At 46.0% G+C, this 18944-nt stretch overlaps 5 protein-coding genes across 5 annotated transcripts; 3 read left to right on the top strand and 2 right to left on the bottom strand.

Moving 5' to 3' along the window:
• Positions 1–556: 556 nt before the first annotated feature.
• Positions 557–3396, top strand: H6S33_004382 (uncharacterized protein; the record flags this gene model as incomplete). The annotated part of the gene is made up of 4 exons (XM_044835737.1): positions 557–704; positions 927–1294; positions 1378–1776; positions 1831–3396. The coding sequence occupies 4 exons, from the start codon at positions 557–559 to the stop codon at positions 3394–3396; spliced, it is 2481 nt and encodes an 826-aa protein (XP_044691120.1).
• Positions 3397–5668: 2272 nt separating this feature from the next.
• On the bottom strand, positions 5669–6764 carry H6S33_004381 (uncharacterized protein; the record flags this gene model as incomplete). Its single annotated transcript, XM_044835736.1, has 3 exons — positions 5669–6226; positions 6295–6571; positions 6631–6764. 3 exons carry the CDS (start codon positions 6762–6764, stop codon positions 5669–5671), a joined length of 969 nt encoding a protein of 322 aa, XP_044691119.1.
• Positions 6765–8341: 1577 nt separating this feature from the next.
• H6S33_004380 (uncharacterized protein) lies at positions 8342–9866 on the top strand (the record flags this gene model as incomplete). The annotated part of the gene is made up of 3 exons (XM_044835735.1): positions 8342–8397; positions 8458–9335; positions 9397–9866. 3 exons carry the CDS (start codon positions 8342–8344, stop codon positions 9864–9866), a joined length of 1404 nt encoding a protein of 467 aa, XP_044691118.1.
• Positions 9867–11075: 1209 nt separating this feature from the next.
• H6S33_004379 (uncharacterized protein) lies at positions 11076–13086 on the bottom strand (the record flags this gene model as incomplete). Its single annotated transcript, XM_044835733.1, has 9 exons — positions 11076–11512; positions 11568–11739; positions 11793–12218; positions 12284–12351; positions 12420–12566; positions 12617–12752; positions 12804–12884; positions 12947–13016; positions 13073–13086. The coding sequence occupies 9 exons, from the start codon at positions 13084–13086 to the stop codon at positions 11076–11078; spliced, it is 1551 nt and encodes a 516-aa protein (XP_044691117.1).
• Positions 13087–15234: 2148 nt separating this feature from the next.
• On the top strand, positions 15235–17070 carry H6S33_004378 (uncharacterized protein; the record flags this gene model as incomplete). Its single annotated transcript, XM_044835732.1, has 3 exons — positions 15235–15354; positions 15420–15827; positions 15883–17070. 3 exons carry the CDS (start codon positions 15235–15237, stop codon positions 17068–17070), a joined length of 1716 nt encoding a protein of 571 aa, XP_044691116.1.
• Between the last annotated feature and the right edge of the window lie 1874 nt (positions 17071–18944).

Genomic DNA, 18944 nt, shown 5'->3' with positions numbered 1-18944 from the left:
CTATATAGCTGTAAACCCCAGTTCTCTCCAGAAAATGTTGTTTGAACTCGAAACTCCAAACGCACCGACCCGATGGACTGGATGGTGTTCGTAATGCGCTCCGAAAGAGGCATCTGGCCAGGGATGTTCTCTGGAGTTGAGGACAACCCCGAGCTCCTTTTACCCCTCGTAAACCATCTGGAAGCTGCATAAGTCTTGGCACCGTGGAGCTTTGCCAATGCCATTGGAACATCACCATCCGTTCCAGAATACCCCAGAGACAGTTGATGAGCCTTGGATCTGATATCTGATAGGTACTAATCTTGATAGGTCTTGCATAGAAAAGTAAGTAAAGCATTACTCCGGCCTACGAGGAAGCTCCCTCCACTGCTTCACCCCCCCTCACCCCCCCACCACCAGCCATCAGGCAAACACTGACAATCACAGCCACAGCCATCTTTCTACATCATCTTACGAAGGACATACGCATACGCAGCCCCGTATTACAGGACACACTCCAACAACCACAGTCTTTTTTTATTATATCCCCTCTTCTCCCCCCGCCCCATCCCCTCTAATGGACTTAGGCGATCCGCTCAACGGCTTTGAGCTTCCTCCAAAAGTCCCCAGAGTACTCCCCGCGGACCTCCCAACGTCATTAGACGACCGCCGAAGAACGCCTCCTCTCACTACCGAGACCGAAGTCTACGACGCCTGGCAAGGTGGTATGGCACCCTCCGATTCGAAACCCTCCCCATACTCTAGGGACTTCTACCTCCCACCCCAGCACTATCATAATCCCTATGATCAAGATGATTTCTATTCCTCTTTTACTCCCCCTGCTTCTTCTGCTTCTTCATCTCCCGGCGACTCCAGACGCAAACCTAGGAATATCATGATGACCAGTAGTACTGACGGAGCGATGATGCCCCATCTTCGGTTTACAGGTGAGCCTCAATTCATCACCGCGCCGGTACCTGCCAGGTTAAACTTCAACCTCGATCCGGACTTTCGCGATGAAGACGATGACGTAAAGGGAATTGCGGATAGCGATACACGCCTTGTCTCTATGCTGGCCGCCCAGGCTGCCTTCAATGATGGGTCGGGCTTGGAAGATGAGGATGAGATTGCCGATAATCCGAAGTTGTCGGACAAGGAGAAGACGGATCATTTACAACGTGCGCTCAACATGGCGGCCAGCAACGGAGACGAGGGAAAATGCAGGAGAATACTAGAGGGCAAGGGGAGAAAATACATCGATGTTAATGCACCGGATGAGGAGGGGACTAGCCCACTGATATATGCGAGCTGCTTCGTAAGTCATGTTTTTTTTTATGGTTTTCCACGCAATGCCGGCGGGGGGTATCTTGGCTGAATTCGAGGTGGAATTTGCGATAGGGACATGAAGATGTTGTCTCTGCGCTGTTGGACGCTGGTGCAAATGTAGACCAACAGGATAGGCACCAGTGGAGCTCGCTGATGTGGGCCATGACGAATCGCCATAAGGGTATTGCAAAGCTGCTGTTAGACCATGGAGCATCGGGTGAGATTAAGAGCTCTTCGGGAAGAACGGCGTTTGATTTCATGCCGCCAAATAGCGAACTTTCGGATTACTTGCACGAGAGCGGGTATATTGGCTCGGCGGGGGTCAGTGACGATTTCTACGACACAGGCTTGGCGCAGGACAGGTTTGAAGAGGAGATGGCGGAGAATGAGCTCAAGAGGCGGATGATGATGGAGAGTGCCATAAATCTAGAGGTAGATTTATCGAGTTTGGGACTGGATGAGCAACAGGAGGTGAGTGCGGATATCCGAATATACGCCGGGGGTGTGCTTGCTGACTTATAGCAGCTACCCGAGTCAGAGGAAGAAGAAGAAGGGCAGGAATTCGTGTGGGATAGATGTTTGAATGATCAAATGTTTGTGTTTCAAGAGCATGAGCTAGATCGAGTGCTTGAGGTTGTGATCACCAATATGCTACCGCAGCGATCACCCAGTCAGAAGCCAGTACCTGCGAATGTACTTTTCCTGGCCGCCCGGTATGCCCATTATCATAGTTCTCAGGAGCTTCTTTCCCGACTACTTCTCTCGGCAATGGAGAAGATCAATAACGTAGTGGAGCGGCATCAATGGGATATGACGATCCTTGCATTTTGGATCTCCAATGCAACCCTACTCCTTCACTATCTCAAGAAAGATGCCGGTCTCGTAGGCGCAACAATAAACTTTCAACAAAACCTTTCGGAGCTGATAAACGAGATTTTTATCCTCATCATTCGGGATGCCGAGCGGAGGATGGACAGGGTCCTCGACCAAGCCATGCTTGACCACGAAACCATTCCTGGGTTTGAAGACGTTCATTTTCAGAACGAATGGCGGTTATTCAAGACTAAAAAAAAATCGCCCGAGCCAGCAGGAGAACGGCGGTTCCGTCCGCCTTCCCCAAAACAGCGCGCAAAACCAAGTCCGAGAAATATAACATCTTTACTCTCGTCGACATTATTCGTATTGGACTTGTATGACATTCACTCAGTGATCATTTCTCAAGTCCTGAGCCAATTGTTTTATTGGCTTGGTGCAGAGCTTTTCAATCGCATCATGTCGAACCGTAAATACCTTGCCCGAACAAAAGCGATGCAGATCCGTCTCAATGTCTCCACACTTGAAGACTGGGCACGGACGAATAACAGACAGCCCGAACACTACGAATCCGGCTCACTGACAACAAGCGGCGAGAATACAATCGAGGCTGCGCGACGACATTTGGTACCAGTCATCCAACTACTCCAATGGCTACAATGCTTTACCTCCCTAGGTGAAGATCCTAGTGCGCTACAGTCCACAACGCAACAGTTCACTCGACTCAACCCACAGCAGCTTCTCCACGCGACGAAGAACTACAGGCCCGAAGTTGGCGAAAAGACCTTGAACCGCGAAGGAATGAAATACCTTCTTGATCTTAATGTATCATTTTTCGATTCCAAAGCACGCCGAAAATCTCGGAGTGTATCTATATCAACATCCAATATGTCCTCGGGTGGCCGCTCGGCGACTCAAACTCCCACTACTCCTACGGGCTCCCGTTCAAGTACTGCGCTTTCCCCGTCAAAAACACCGCCTTTCATCACAGCTACTTCTCCAGGAGGTCTCCATACATCCGAGCCAGCAGAGGAAGAAGAAGACAACAATGCGCCTGAAAATCTGCTCCTCGATCCTGCACTCATGCTCCCTTTCTCGCTGCCAACGAGTACAGATATGTTACTAAGCTACGGCGCAGGGTTAGGCGGCACAAACAGAGAGCGGGAGAAAAAGTATCAACCCAGTGTCCCACCAGAATTTCTAGCCAAGCTAGATTTTGGGCAAGGAAGGAGTAACGGTGCCAATAATTTTGGCGGAGGCTGGGATGATGAAGATTGACAACGAAGAAAAGCGGTGTGGGCGGTAGTGTAGAGAGGACTTGTAGTGCTGGTGGAAAAAAGAAAAAAGGTTAGGTTTCTTGTTTTTATTTTCAACTTTTCCCCTTTTATTCTTTCATATCTTATTCTTTCTTCAGTGGGACGGAAAAATGGGAATTGAACTGATTAATCAACGCAATGACTGTTTCTTTTATTTTTCATTATTATATGGGATTTTCGTCGTCGTTTTTTCTCATTTGTCACAGGAATGCATCTATATATTTCTTTGTTTTAGTTAGGGCGGACTTCATGCTTAGTTGAATATGCATTTATAATCATAGATGCCAGGGCTAAGCACGTATCGAGAAACTTGGGTCTTGCCGAGGCGAGTGACTGGCTATGACCAAACGCCATTAAAGCAATGTTGAAAGGCTCGAAGAGAGGTCACTTATCGTAGCGAGCCGTCCATATATGTATCCCGATAGTCAATAAATTAGAAAGAAATATGATGTCAATATAGCTGCATATATTATAAGAGAATTAGAATTAGATAGACTATGATGATAGATTCGCAAATTACTACGTAGTACCTACATAGTGGCAAGCCATTCAATGTTGGCAAAAATAAAAACCAAAACATCCGACCAATGTTTAACATAATATGAGCGAACGAGGTATCTTTGCGACAAACCCAGAAAGTTTATCAGCGCTTCGGCTTGCGTGTTTGTATCTGTGCAGGATATATATAGCCGTGGTCAGGGTTGATTGTTATCCCTACGCTATCTGTCCTCATCCTCACCCTCTGCTGCACCACTATCCTATCGTCTCTGCAATGTTCATCACAAAATACCAACACCATCGTAGCGCCTTGTGCAGATCAAGAAAAGGCTCTAGATACGTGAAATCAATGCACCACACCCATGACAGAGATTGGCCAGGAGCTAGCTAAGGCAGCCTACAAATTCCAAACACACAACTGTGCCTGCGCCAGTTGATCTGACTATTTACTGTCGCCGAGCCTCGCTGCGTTGTGGCTGGCCAGGCCGCAGACTGCGCGAATATGTTCAGCTCAGGGGGGAAGAAGGGACTATCAAACACCAGGACTTCTGGTTTCCTTGGTGCCGCTGGAGGCTCCACTAGGAGTTATGAAGCGGCCACACCTAGTGAGAACACCAACGACCAACCTCAACAAGGGAACCCGGGTACGCGGGAAACAAAGAGCGATCGGTTCGGTTTGGAAGCGCAATTGCTCTTCATGCATCATAGGGACTCCGATCTATCCTTTATAAGTCAGTATGTGTTCATCCCATCACCCTAACTACCGTAATGATACGTAAATAGCACCTACATATATGCATATCGATGATTAATAAAACATTGTAAAACAGCAGTCTTATCGAAACCAATGGTCCCTTTCCCGTGCAGGAACACACACTGGAAAACCGGCAACACGTTTGTTTTGTTTCGGATGAGACACCGTGCATCACTCGGTTTCGGCACATGCCAGCTTTACTTTTTTGCAAGAGTTGCATTCTACCACCGGAGGTCCCCAGAAGGTCTAGGCTACATTCTTTTGTCGGCTACACATGATTACTACAGCGCGGATAATACCCGTTACCATGTAGATCTACCGTTGTCTTCATGAAGATCAATGATGACCTTTCTCCCCCTATGTGTCACCGTTCCCGAAATGGCAAGGAGGGAGGAGGCTCGTCTCGTTTAGATATAAGCAATTTTCACACCCTGCAGATGCGGTTGTGATGATTTTGGAAGGGCAAACCATATTTTATCTATATACAGAAACAGACGCCTTCTGCCCACAGGCACTACTAAACCCAAAAAGGAAAATATCAATACATATCTGGCCTTTAACAGGGAACTTCCTCGCCAAATATCAATAATCAAAATCTATTCGGGTAGGAAGATTGTGCCTATGAGGTAGCGAAGATAACTAATCCAGTGATTGGGATCATTGGCCTTTTGGAGGGTTGCTACATGTGGGTGTTGTTTTAGTTTGAAAAAAGCTTGGCCTTGCCACGTTGGAGATCAGGGAGGATCGTGAGGGTTAGGGTTTCTTCATGTGGGGGCTAAACTTTGACAGCGGGCGGTTGCAAAACGTTTTGTTCGATAGGGCTGGCGCCTAATCAGCAGGATAAAACGGGCGAGTGATAAGAAATGACTCGCTTGCGCATGCACGATAGCCAACTACACTTCAAAGCAAAAACAGAATTCAATTCTTTTCAATGCCTAGCTAAAAACTTAAAAATAAAAGAAACGCCCCAATGCGAAAAAAATCACTCGTCCTTCTCGTTTGCCCAGACGTTGTAGCCAAAGGTATCCTTCATGTTCACGAACCTCGTGTGCCTTCCCTTTGCAACGGCGTTGATGGCCTGGAAGTCCTCCTCGGTCATATCGTAGTCCTGGAAGTTGCTGATGATGCGTGTAGGGTTGACACTCTTGGGAAGGACACAGTATCCCCTCTTGACGCCCCATGAGATCAGGGTCTGCGCCAGCGTGTGGCCCGTCTTCTCGGCGGCGGCGTTCAGGGTCTTGTTCTCCGAGACTTTCTCTCCTGTTGAAGGGACCTGGTTCTGGGAGCCAAGCGGAGAGTAGGCAATGAGGAGGATGTCTTTCTCCTTGCAGTATTGGAGGAGCTCTTCGTTGGGCAGGAAGGGATGGATTTCGACTTGGTTTGCGTGAGGCTTGACATTTGCGAAGGCAAGGAGCTGCTCGAGGCCTGGGATGGTCCAGTTGCTTACACCGATGGCTTTGGCTTTGCCGGAGCCGTAGAGCTCCTCCATGGCCCGCCAGGTGGGCTCAGGGTTGTTGGTGAGGTCGTGCTTGATCACATACTGGAGACGTAGAAGCACTGTCAGTTGTGCCGTCCGTTTGCTATCTTGATTAACAGGGTTCATCATACCTTGCCATCAGCCCCAATCTTGGGCATGTACTCGTCGGTTCGCTCTGCGGCAATGGGCCAGTGGATAAGGAAGAGGTCGACATAATCAAGCCTGAGCTTCTTCAATGAATCCTCCAGGGACCACTTTACTTCCTCAGGCTCGTGCAGGTGGTTCCACACTTTGGTGACAACAAAGATGTCCTCACGCTTGACAGCCCCGTTGCTCTCCTTGAGAAAGTCATGGATGGCATCACCGATCTCCTCCTCGTTCTGATAGTACCAGGCACAATCAAGATGCCTGTAAACCCGGTGTTAATCTCTTGATGGTAAAAGTACTCAAATGGTTTTGATGATTACCTGTATCCAGCCTTCAATGCTGCAAGGCAAGCTTTGTAGGATTCACCTTTTGATCCCTCGTTGGCGAAGGTCCCGAATCCAACAGCAGGAATCTTTGCTCCAGTGGGCAATGTGAAGGTTCTTCCCAAAGACATGATGATGATGTTATTGTTGATGATGTTGTTGTTCTTGAAGGAGAGAGATTTGTGTTTGTGTGAGGGGGGTTGTTTAGAAATTGGGACTTGTGCTTTTCGTTCTTTCAATCTATCCTTTTCTTTCCAGAAGGTGATGATCGTTCTATCAGTCGGCCCACAGCGCTCTATTATCTACTTTGATACTATACCGTCTTGAACAGAACGAAACTGCGTTCTCCCGACATGAAAATACCCGCACTGATGTCATCGAGTGAATTTCTCAATCGTTCTGCGTGCAGATCTGGCCGGGAGAAGGTTACTGGAACCACGGCCTGCATTTTCGAAAAGACTTCGCTGTGCATGTTTCGCCAGGGTGTTCCGCCTCCAAGCCTACGGATTCATCTACAGTTAACCGAAAAGGCCGTATTCCAGCCGCCTATGCAGGTTCACTTTGTCGATCCCTTCGGAAGGGTCAAATTTTTCTACCCAAATCCATGTTCGAACCGAGACTGACAACGAGGGAACGACTAGAGACTCCGACCCGAGGGAATTTCATTGCCTGGTTGCTCTACCGGCCTTACGTCCGATACCTCGATTTCAGGAGTGCCGAAAGTATGACGCAATGCCAACGCGCCCACGCTCTCCGGCCGCCTCCGCGCAGGTGCGACTAAGGTTTAGCTGCATTAGATTCTTCCGAGAACGTAGCAGCCCGAGACATCTCTGACGTCCACCCGCTGCTTGAAGCTGGGTGCAGGGATGTCATTATCAGTACGCGACAACGCTCTCCACTCCCAATACAGATCCATCATAGTCAATCAACCAACTCAATCAATCTCTCTCTTCTTCAGACGAACGATCGGTTCTCAGGCCATCAATATGCCTGCTTGATAAGCGCTTTAGGCGTGATTGAAGAAGGACAGCCCTGCGGGTACTTTACAATTAATATACGCAGGGCGAAATCAAAGATAACATTCACCCTAAGAAATATAATATGTCATCCCATTGTAATCAATTTCCAATATTTTTAATTGCTAATAATGAGCAATTGGAGATATCAACTGAGCTGAGCTTGTGAGTAAACATGAAATTATGAAATTGAACATGTACTTATCTGCAGATCCCGTTTTTTTCACTGAGTTTTGATCTTTCTCTCTTAGCAAGATCTTAGCAGAACCCCCCCCCCCCCCCCCTTCCCTCTCCCCTAACATAGTGAGTCTTTCATCGGTAATTGCACCATCGGTAGATTGGCGCTGGTACTGCAGCCGAGTGAAAGGATCCTCATCTTCAAAACCCTCTTGTAACAATTGCAAGCATGTACATTGTAGAGTACGGCACCCGCTTCCCGGAAACGTTGGACTCATTGAGCAACTATATCCAATCTTGGCAATCGAAGAATTGTTGTCGGGTTTCGAGAAGGAGTTAGTGTCTATTTCGAATATTTGATGATCAAGGCCGGACGTAAGGGATGGTCACATAAATACCTAATAGTCTCTCCCTTCAAGTCCCTCTCAAAATCATTCCAAAAATCACTACACTCACTCCACAACATCTTTATATACTACACTCAAATATTTAAACCTTATTACCACAACTTCAATATGACTACCTCCAACATGAACAACGTCGAGAACACCAACGGTACTTCAGGAAAGACGTAAGCAATTCTCCAACCATCTTCACACATAAGTATCAATATTCTAACAGCCTTATTCAGCGAACCAAAGTTGCCAGTTCCTGCACCTCAGGGTTCCGGAGTCATTGAGATTGAAGCAACTCGCTCTGCTCTCGGAGAATCCGAGAAGTTGATGCACTCATTGTCGATTGTTCCCTCTCAGCGAGAGCGCCGAGGTTCAAGAAACTCGTTCGGTGCTTCTCTTCCTATCCCACGAGTCAAGCGTCCATCCCACCTTTACCGCCCTGATCTTCCTGCCTCGGTTCCCTCATTCGACATTCTCGCTGCCAAGGCTCAGGATCTTGCTCAGGAGAAGGTTTCAGCAGCCAAGAACGTTGCCTTTATCTTTGATATCGATGGTGTCCTCGTCCACGGTGACAGGGTCATTCCCGAGGGTGCAAAGACATTGGAGATTCTTAACGGACAGAATGAACTTGGTCTCAAGATTCCTCACATCTTCTTGACCAACGGGTCTGGAAAGCCAGAGGCAGAGCGTTGTGCTCAGCTTAGTAAGATCTTGAACTCTCCCATCTCTACCAAGCAGTTCATCCAATCACATACCCCCATGTCTGCCTTGGCAGAGTACTACAACACCGTTTTGGTAGTAGGTGGTGAGGGCTACCGTTGCCGAGAGGTTGCTGAGAAGTACGGCTTCAAGGACGTTGTTGTCCCCAATGACATCGTCGCCTGGGACGAGAGCATTGCCCCATACCGAACCTTCGGAACATGGGAGAGGGCGTCTGCACGACCAAGAGATTTCACGAAGCACAACATTGATGCTATCCTTGTCTTCTCTGATTCAAGAGATTACGCCACAGACGCACAGATCATCATGGATCTCCTGCAGTCCGAGAACGGTCGTCTAGGCACCAAGGCCAAGGACCCTGTTAGCCAGCGTATCCCTATCTACTTCTCACATGGTTAGTATCCGATTGAATATTTCCACAAGACTTGAACGAAAATACTAACAATTCTCTCCAGGCGATCTTCTCTGCCCAACTGAGCACAAGTACCCCCGTATGTCCCAGGGTACCTTCCGTCTCGCCCTCGAGGCCATGTACAAGGCCATCACTGGTGTTGAACTCGAGCGTACCATCTACGGAAAGCCCGAAAAGGCTACCTACACCTACGCCGACGAGTGCCTCACCTCATGGATGGAGGAGATCCACTCCGAGAAGGTACTTCCCCAGAACATCTACATGATCGGAGACAACCCGCAGTCCGACATCATTGGCGGAAACCTCTACGGCTGGAAAACCTGCCTTGTCAAGACCGGTGTCCACCAGGGCGACGAGAATGACAAGGAGAACCCAGCCAGCATGGGTGTCTTTGAGAACGTTCTTCACGCGATTGTGACCGTGTTGAGGAAGGAGTTGGGAAAGAACTTCAAATTCCAATTCGACATCGAGAACCCAGTACTGGCCGGCGCCGGTGTCTCCGCTGTCGAATAGATTCATTTTTTTTTCTTTTCTTCACTCTCTTCTTGGGACCGTAAAGATTAAGGGAAGTCTTTTATTCAGGCGTTATATCCGTTTTTGTTTGTCACGTTCTGTCTTTTTTCTTTTTTTCGATTGTGTTTTCGGAAGCAAGGGTTATCTATGGGCTGGGCGTAGCCCGGGGAATAAAGTTAAAGCTTGGGATTCTGTTATTATTATTATTATAGAGTTTTCCTTTTTGTCCTATAGTCATGATCAAACAAAGTTCAAATCAAAATTATCATCATTTTGACTTTAATCGCTGAAGAATAATGAACATGCATTTAGCTTTATCTGTAGAAACGGAGGTTGGGGGGGGTGGCGGGTATTCTTTCCGAGGTCCTACCTTCTTTTGGTACTCGAACAATGCAGGGCGGCAGGGCGGCTGCTAGTGCTTGTACTCGTAGTCTCCTGGCGTTTTTGGACTGGGCCACTATTGCATACACCCAAAATCAGGATCTTGGCGTATTTTTGTATGGTATGCAATATCAGTCGCGTTCAAAAACGTCAGGAAGTTACGAGTAGATCAGATCCCGCATCTCATTTCCCTGCATAAGTAGCTGATACTGCATGGATGTAATTTCGAGTGATTTGATATGATCGAGCACAATGTAATTTTTCATCGACTTAAGAAAATCCTAGCCATTTTGTGCGTAACTACATGTAAGGGTTTAAATAAAGGATACATATAATATATGTGTACCTACATACATGTATGTACATGGTTTGCATAACGAGGACAAATGATATACCTACAGTACCCTAGGGATTGTTATTAATCAAGTCAACCTAATAAAGAACAAAAGCTTGGTTCAATAAGCTCTAGGATCCTAAGCCAAACCTATCAAATCCACTCCGGGAGACATGTGAACAGATATCTGGCCTTGATCACTTTTATGTAAGGGACCCAGGATCTTTGTAAAGACCAAGTAGACTACCGCCGCCGCAGCACGAACTTTTTATTACGAAAATTTTAGAAGACATTTTACTACATGTAGGTTTGGTCTTTATGATATCTTGGAATAATACACGTATATGTCTTGTACTAATTTCTACAGCCCTTCTATGAATGATGTAATATATATGTTTGAGGGTATAGATATCTAAAACTAAAACGATATATAAAGATTCCTTCATCACCCAAAATTCGCTTGCTAAAAAGATTCAATGTATAGTATTCCACTCTTAGTTTCTCCTTTCAACATCCTGATAGGCGGGGAGTTGCGAAAAAAGCGCTTTGCCTTCAATAAGGCTTCTCTCGGTATTGGCACGACTATTGACAAAGTCAGGGTAATTCAAGGTAAGCTCAGTTGCTCCATGAAGAATGTTATCAACCGCCTCAACACCGAGCATGAATGAATGGTCCTGGTTTCCGACTTCGTATTTCCAGCTGCCGAACCGACCTCTTGAGTGAATGCCCTTTGCTTGTAGTTTAGGAAGTAGCTGCTTCAAAACCCCGTCGCGTTCCAGGCTGGGTGTAGGGTATCCGTGATCGAATCGTCTGTGATAGGTAGATACAATCTCGGCATCTGCACTTATGAGACTGGTGTTGATACAGCCTTGAATAGTATCACGGAGTAGGTTAGGCTCATCAACTGGTTTCATTGACGACTCAGAAATTTCTGTAAATCCTGTCAGCCTATAGTTACTTCTTAACACAATCACACGTTAACATACCCATCATCAATGACCAGTAAGGTCCCCCCTGGGCTTCACTCGAGTCAGGCTTGCTTCCATCGGCTTTCTGGAGGGTGGGTAGCTTGATGTTTTCTTGTGGCTGGTTGTTGGGAGAATAGTTGCTGAAGATAGTTGCACGATAGAACGGGCAATCGTCTTCGGGGAAGTAAAGCTGTCGACAAATTTAGATTCAATAGATAGAAATTTTAGAATAATAGATCCTACCCAGCATTTGTCGCCAATGTTCTCTGGTCTCGCGCCTCGAATACCAATTCCAACAACGTGGGTGGTAGAATAGAACAGATCTTTGGTCATGGTTACCAATTCCTTGTCATCAATCTTTTCGCACAGAGCATCAACGGCCATTGTGCTGACGAGTCTTCCGTATGTAATAGTCTTTCCGTCTGCCAAAGTAGCAACCTTCTTTTCCGCATCAATTTTTTCAACAGTTCCACTCTTACCCAGGCGAATGTTTTGCTTTGGTAGGGTGTTTGCAACAGCGATCCAGATGCCACCAGTACCGCCATGGGCAGGGAAACGGAATGTTGCATTAGGGCCCCAGTTACCTGCCGTCTTCTGGAGAATGACGTTCTTGGTAACAGTCTTGAGATCCGGTGCTGCGACACGCTCTCCAAGCCATTCGCATTGCATCTGAAATTTGACAAGGTTGATGATAAGTATAAGGAACCAAACTTATAATGATCTTGAGAATTTACCTTGGTGGTAGGCACAGCCCAAACCTTGTAGTTGTATGGTCGCATAAATAGATCCGCGATACCCTCACCTATTGAGATTGAAAGTGTCAGTTAAAGATCAGTGCAAAGTCAAATTCAGATTCAAAAAATGGCCTACCCATCATTCTCACAATCCACTCATCGAAGTTTTTTGGCTTCGTGTTTGCAACTCGGAATTCCAAAGCTGCATCGATCATGCCATTCATACAGCTAACCTGGTCTTCCTTGGGCAACATACTAATGTTGTTCTGGAACGGGTATGGAACTTGGATAAAATTAGCGGCCTGTTCTCAAAATTGGATAAGATTCCTTTACCCCAAAGCTCCTTGCAACGGACGTAGGAGATGCGTTGATGTGTATACCAATCATCAGACTTGGGAAGAGCTTCGTTGATGCAATCATCGAAGTACTTGTAATGAGAGAAAATGACATGTCCGCCAACATCATAGAGCTACCGTATTCCATCAGTAACAGAATTTTGAAAGGGGATCAAGAGACGCACAAATCCCTCGGGTGTGACATCGGTAGAAGCAAGCCCTCCAGGGGTTTCATTAGAGTCAACGAGGAGCCAGGAAGCCTCGTTCTGGAGGAATGTTGTTTATTAGCTTGATATCTCTGAAGTCATTAAGATAGATAGAGACGTACAAGCTGGTTCAACCTTTTGGCAGCACCTAGACCAGTAGGTCCAGCGCCAATGACGAGAACATCAACATATCTAGAGAATGGTACTCAGCAACTGTAGCTTCATGAAAATCAGGGAAATCCACTCACGTATCTGAAGACATGATAGCTGGCGGAAATCAGAATTGGATATAACTTGGACGAAAAAACTGCGATTGAAACAAGATGGGGTCAATTGTCTATCGGGGAGGCTTTCTATACTTGGGGGGGTAGAGAAGGAGGGGGATAAGAGGGGAAAGGGGGAGGGAGACGCGAGCACGTTGTGCAGAGGCAACTTACTCTACAACTAGATTTGAAACTGGGCTGAAGCCCTGGACATAAGCCCCCTAGTTAGCTGTGGAACCCAAATTAGGGTCCACACGGCAGGGGCTGTCTATCAACACATATTCAGCAATTCCACAAGGACATCAAATTGCAAACCAGTTTTTGATACCGCAATCATGTAGGTATCCTGATTGCTTACGTCCTTCTCGACGGGCCCACTTCCGTTGTGCTTAGCCAGGGTTGTTGGTATGTATGTATAAGTACGCGTGTCAATTTTCAGGGGAGCTCCATGGCCTCGAACTCGAGCGAAGAAGTCAAGCTTCAAACGCGCTGTACGTATTCGAGGATCTGGGAGTTAGAGATTTGTTATTAAAGTCTAGACTTGATGCACACATGTACGTAGAGTAAGGTTAGTTGTACTCGGGGCAGGCATGAAGAACCTGAAAATGACTTTTTATGGTAACGACCTCTGATTCGCGGCTGGCGAAAAGCTACACCAAATTGAGCCCCTGCTTGCAGCTTGCATTTTCGGGTTCTTATTGCCTGCCCCGAGTACATCTTGTACTAGTTTGTGCGGCATATCCTACATACACATATGTATCATATACATACCCTTTGGTGGGGTTCGTGAATGTTTATTTGAGCCTCATAATAATCGTGCAAGGGTCCAAGCTACGTTTCTGGGCAAAAAGTCTTGTCTATAGCTGGCAGTGGCAGCGGTGTTTTCTCAATGCTTGACTATTAGGATTATGCGAGATTTCTCTGAACTTTTCCTACAGCAACACATTCATCTTGATTGTCGTTGATCTTAGATATTCCAATACCTATTTTTCACCGAACCACTATCAACATTCTTGGCGTTTTGTTTCCTGGAGACGGACCCTGATATCTGAATTAAGAATTTCTTTGCTAGATGCTTTCCTACAGCTTTAAACACCTTTCTTGAAGCTATATTTGGACATGCATCTATATTTTATGTATCGTGACCAATTGGTGGGGCAAAGCAATGTCAACGATAAGCGTCCCGCAGTGTCTTTGTTTTTTCCTATTGTGCTATTTTTTCGCGTTTCAGCATCTCACCCTTCTGGGGGACCGCGGTGTAAAAATACTAGAGCTCGCAAAACTATATGCATCTTGGGTCATGACGGGAATTTCGTCCAGGGGTGATCGTCTTTTCGAATTTTGAATAGGGGCTGGGTTACTCAGAACACGATAGCGTATCGTCTTGGTAGCACGTTGATCTATGTGTGGTTGTGGATCGAAATAAAACCTCTGCTGCATTCTTCCCTGTTTGAGCGCCGTCAGCTTAGAGCCAGCTCTCCAACCCCCTCCTTCTTCGGTATTATTTCGACCTTCTTTTCTTCTAGGTACCTCGCGTCCTAACCTACTGCTTTCGCCGTACAGTTTCTTCCAGAATCCTGCATCTATCATCTTTACTGTCGCTCGTTTCATCCGTTCTTCCCAACCTTCGTTCAGCATCCTACTTTAAACTTTAGCCATGGCCGCCGATTCCTCCGACAGGAGGGATGGTGATTCTTCGGGTTCACTGCCTGCACCGAATATCGCATCACCTCCCAAACCCTCTTTACACCCGGCAGTCTATGTAGCGTATGTTTTCAATCTTCTCAATAGGAATCCAGGAGTTAACGGCCGTCTCCTTACAGAGTATGGATTGGTTTGAGTTCGTCTGTAATTTTGTTCAACAAGTGGATTTTATTCAGTCTTGAATTTCGTAAGTTCTCCGAAAGTTTAGTGAGAGGTTCAATTGCTGATATTCCCCCCCCACCCACAGCGTTCCGTAAGACTCCCGGAAAGCCAGTTACTTGATTTCCCTATATCGCACGCATTCTTCGAGGTCACAGCTAAACCCCAGGAATTTGATTAATATAGCAATATTCTTAACCACATGGCACCTTATCTTTGCGACTATCGCGACGCAGGTTCTCGCGAGGACGTCTACCCTTCTGGACGGCCGTCACACTGTTAAAATGACCGGACGGATCTATTTGAGAGCGATTGTGCCCATTGGATTCTTTTTTAGCTTAAGCTTAATTTGTGGAAACAAGGCATATCTTTATCTCAGTGTTTCCTTTATTCAAATGTTGAAGGTAGGATCTTTTATCCAAACTAAGAGAAAATAATTCATCGATGCTTACCAAGGTTAATTATATAGGCGACCACTCCAGTAGCTGTGCTTCTCGCGGGGTGGGGACTGGGGATTGATTCGCCCAATCTCAAGGTTCTGGGCAATGTTTCTTTCATCGTCATTGGTGTCGTGATTGCCTCGTATGGGGAAATTGCGTTCAACCTTATTGGCTTCCTCTACCAAATCATCGGTATCGTTTTCGAGGCTATTCGTCTCGTCATGGTTCAAAGACTTCTATCTTCGGCAGAATTCAAGATGGACCCCTTGGTATCATTGTATTATTTCGCTCCGGTCTGTGCAGGCATGAACTTCGTCATGTTTCTCATTTTCGAAGGGTCAAAATTGGGATTATCCGACATTGCCCGTGTGGGCATCTTCACTCTATTGGCAAACGCCATGGTGGCTTTTGGTTTGAATGTTTCTGTCGTGTTTTTGGTATGTGCTGCCGGTTGTGGATGCCTCTGATGAATCAAAGCTAATAGAACGGCAGATTGGGAAAACATCGTCATTGGTTCTTACATTATGCGGTGTACTTAAGGATATTCTCCTTGTTGTTGCCTCTGTCGTTATTTGGGCAGATCCACTTAGCGGTCTCCAGATGTTCGGTTACAGCATAGCATTGGGTGGTCTTGTGTACTACAAGCTTGGATCAGATAAGCTCCGGGAGACCTATGTCAAGCTTCGTAACGATGGCACGGTGGCATGGCGAAACTTTGGGGATACCTACCCAGCATTGCGGAAAGCTACTCTTATTGGCGCAACCGTCATCTTCTTATTATTAGGCTTGGGATCTTTGTATGGAGGCGGCAGCGCTGGGCCCGCATACACGGGAGTCCGGTTATCTGATTCATCGGCAGTCCTTCCAGGCATTCTCCCAGGTAGCACTCCGGATGAAAGTTACAAGCCCAAGCGAAAGCTTGACATTGTCGTCAGCATAAATTCCGAGGAGCCAGCAATGGTCGGCTGGAGTCTAAAAGAAATCAGGGCTATCAAAGCTTTTTCTGGGCTTGACCCGAATGTTGTTGTCTACTTTAGAAATCCAAAGTTGGATCAATTATCTGTCAAGAAAAATACCGAGGCAGCTTCAGTAAAGGGATTAGGAAGCATTGGAGGAGATGACGACACCTATCTTTCACACATCGTGGAGCAATGGGACGACCTTGCGGAACACACATTATTTCTCAACGGTGCATTCAAAGATCTTCCAAAGGTTAAAAGCCGTATCGAGGATTTCTTTAAGCCCAGCACTGGTGTGCTTTCCCTGGGTGCCGGATACGGGAGTTGCTCTTGTGAATCATGCAAGGACCCTTGGGGTAATGATGATCTGAGCCGTGTCCCTGGTATCTTCTCTGCTGTCTATTCAGAGCTCTGTCCTCCTTCCAATGTGCTCTTGTCATCTTCCGGTCAATTCCTTGTCTCTGCTAAGCGCATCAGAGGAACACCAAAGCATACTTACGAACACCTGAAAACCCTATTGGAAAGCGACAAGAAACACTGGATCCACAAAGAGGCAAAGAGCATCGATGAACCTGATCACCCTTCCTTCGGGCGTGTCATGGAAAAGAGCTGGATGATTGCATTCAAGTGTGTCGACCCCAGGTTGGCGCAAAGCTGCCCAACTCTTGGCGATAGAAGAAGGGAGACAGACCCAGATGAGAGGTGCCAGTGCATCGATTAACCATACAAACCAGAATTGGTAATGAAGTTGCAGTGCAGAACATTTTGGGGTTTATGGGAAGAGTTAGAGTTAATAAAATAGCTATATAGAGGGATCGGTACCTTCTCCAACTTAAATTGATGGGAGCGAACTCAGGATCTTCGGCCCCGGATTTCTTTTATTTCTTTTTATTATTTTGCAACATTTTCCTGTACTATTATCGGCGTGCTTTAGAGGAGGAGACGGTATTTCCTCGGAAAAGATATACATGTATTAATGAATATCCACATGACATGGCTCGATTGGATGATAACTACGAGTTGGCGCATATATGCTGGATATAGGTAGAGCGGTTTGGTGCAATGGAACGAAGGCAACCTATCAAGGGCGATATTTTACCCTCATATGTACTGTGATGTGACAGCTTATAACCGAGAAAGAACTGCTATCGAGATTGGATTAAGGGGGACAGCATGATAATTGATATATAATATTTTTTAACAAGCGGGTTCGCGCTCTAGTAAGGCCCGGCCGGGGACATGATGGGTTCTAGAGATTAGATCCTTGATTCTGTATGCTACACGAGATCTAGAGCGTGTCGGGCCAATAATCCACTGTACACTATTTGTTCCCGGGCCCCGGTAGTGTAGTTGGTTATCACCCTTTCAGAGCTTGAAAAGCCAGCTCTTAATGAAACAGCTATAAGAATAATAGTTTGGTTGAGAATCCTATTGTTATCATGGTCAGTTTCTTTTTTTGCTCTCCCTCTGGATCCAAAGATATTTACATATGTTTCGCGATGCAGATGATCTACATGTATATAAGACTTGTTCCCAGTCAATCCTATCTAAAGAACACCATATCCACCTATATACTCTCCACAGTACGGTTAACTATAAATGTAGGATGTAAGCACAAGTACATGTAGTTATAATCAGTGCTCCATTCAACGGAGACCTTGGTTTGGTCAACTGATAACCTAATGTGGAAATTGATCGACCCGAGTGATAATACATGAGTATGCTAATTGTTACCCAAATGGTTAGATAGATATAGATTTTACGAGAATATAATAAGGTCTGAACTTGTGCACAAATACAATCTTGAACTATGGATGTGGAGGTCTGAATTTTTTTTAAAAAAAGGGTGGCGTTTCTTTAATTTTCATTGAGTGAACTCCCGAATTTGCAATTGAGGAAGTTCGATCCAAACAACACTTTGTTTAATACTACTGGACTTCAGTCAAATATTTTCAAATTTATTTTTGGGATTCTATGTGGAATTTTGCAACCCTGCGCGCCTCCCTTTTTAGAGATTTTTTCGCTGATAATACTTATATCGAGTGAGACCTGGTGACGAAAATTATGGCTACAATGGGTTAGGAAAAATAGAATCTTCGTTGAATTAAGGAGATTGTATTCCTAGCGATTGCATCCAAGACCTGCAACAAGCCGTAGGCCTGAGTTCTTTAGTTTTCTTTAGTGTGAGGTCATCTGGTCCATAGGGCCGTTCAAACTAATGCATTCCTCTTCAACCCTGAGACATCACCAAATCTCGATATTTCCACAAAATCCCAGCTAATATAATACTATCATTATCTCTTATTAAAAATTCTATGTTGGCTCCTGGTGGCCCGAGGCGACGGCGAGGCACCTATTTCAGTACAAAGATTTTTCTTTCTTTCTTCCTTCCTTTCCTCCTTCCTTCCTTCCTTCCTTCCTTCCTTCCTTTCTTTCTTTCAGCAAGTTTTTGGCCAACCAGTACCCGTCATTTGCGAAATTATTTTCGTCCTGACCTTTTATATTGATTACGGGTTCGAATCCCGTGCCCCCCACCCCCGGTATATACCCATCTCAAATGAGGACAGTGGTAATCCCTTGAACGTCGCCATAACA

The sequence above is a fragment of the Morchella sextelata genome, assembly GCF_020137385.1.
Source record: "Morchella sextelata strain SCLS chromosome Unknown scls_17, whole genome shotgun sequence".
In the NCBI taxonomy this organism is placed as follows: Eukaryota; Fungi; Ascomycota; class Pezizomycetes; order Pezizales; family Morchellaceae; genus Morchella; species Morchella sextelata.
This window is presented reverse-complemented; position numbering and strand designations above follow the sequence as displayed.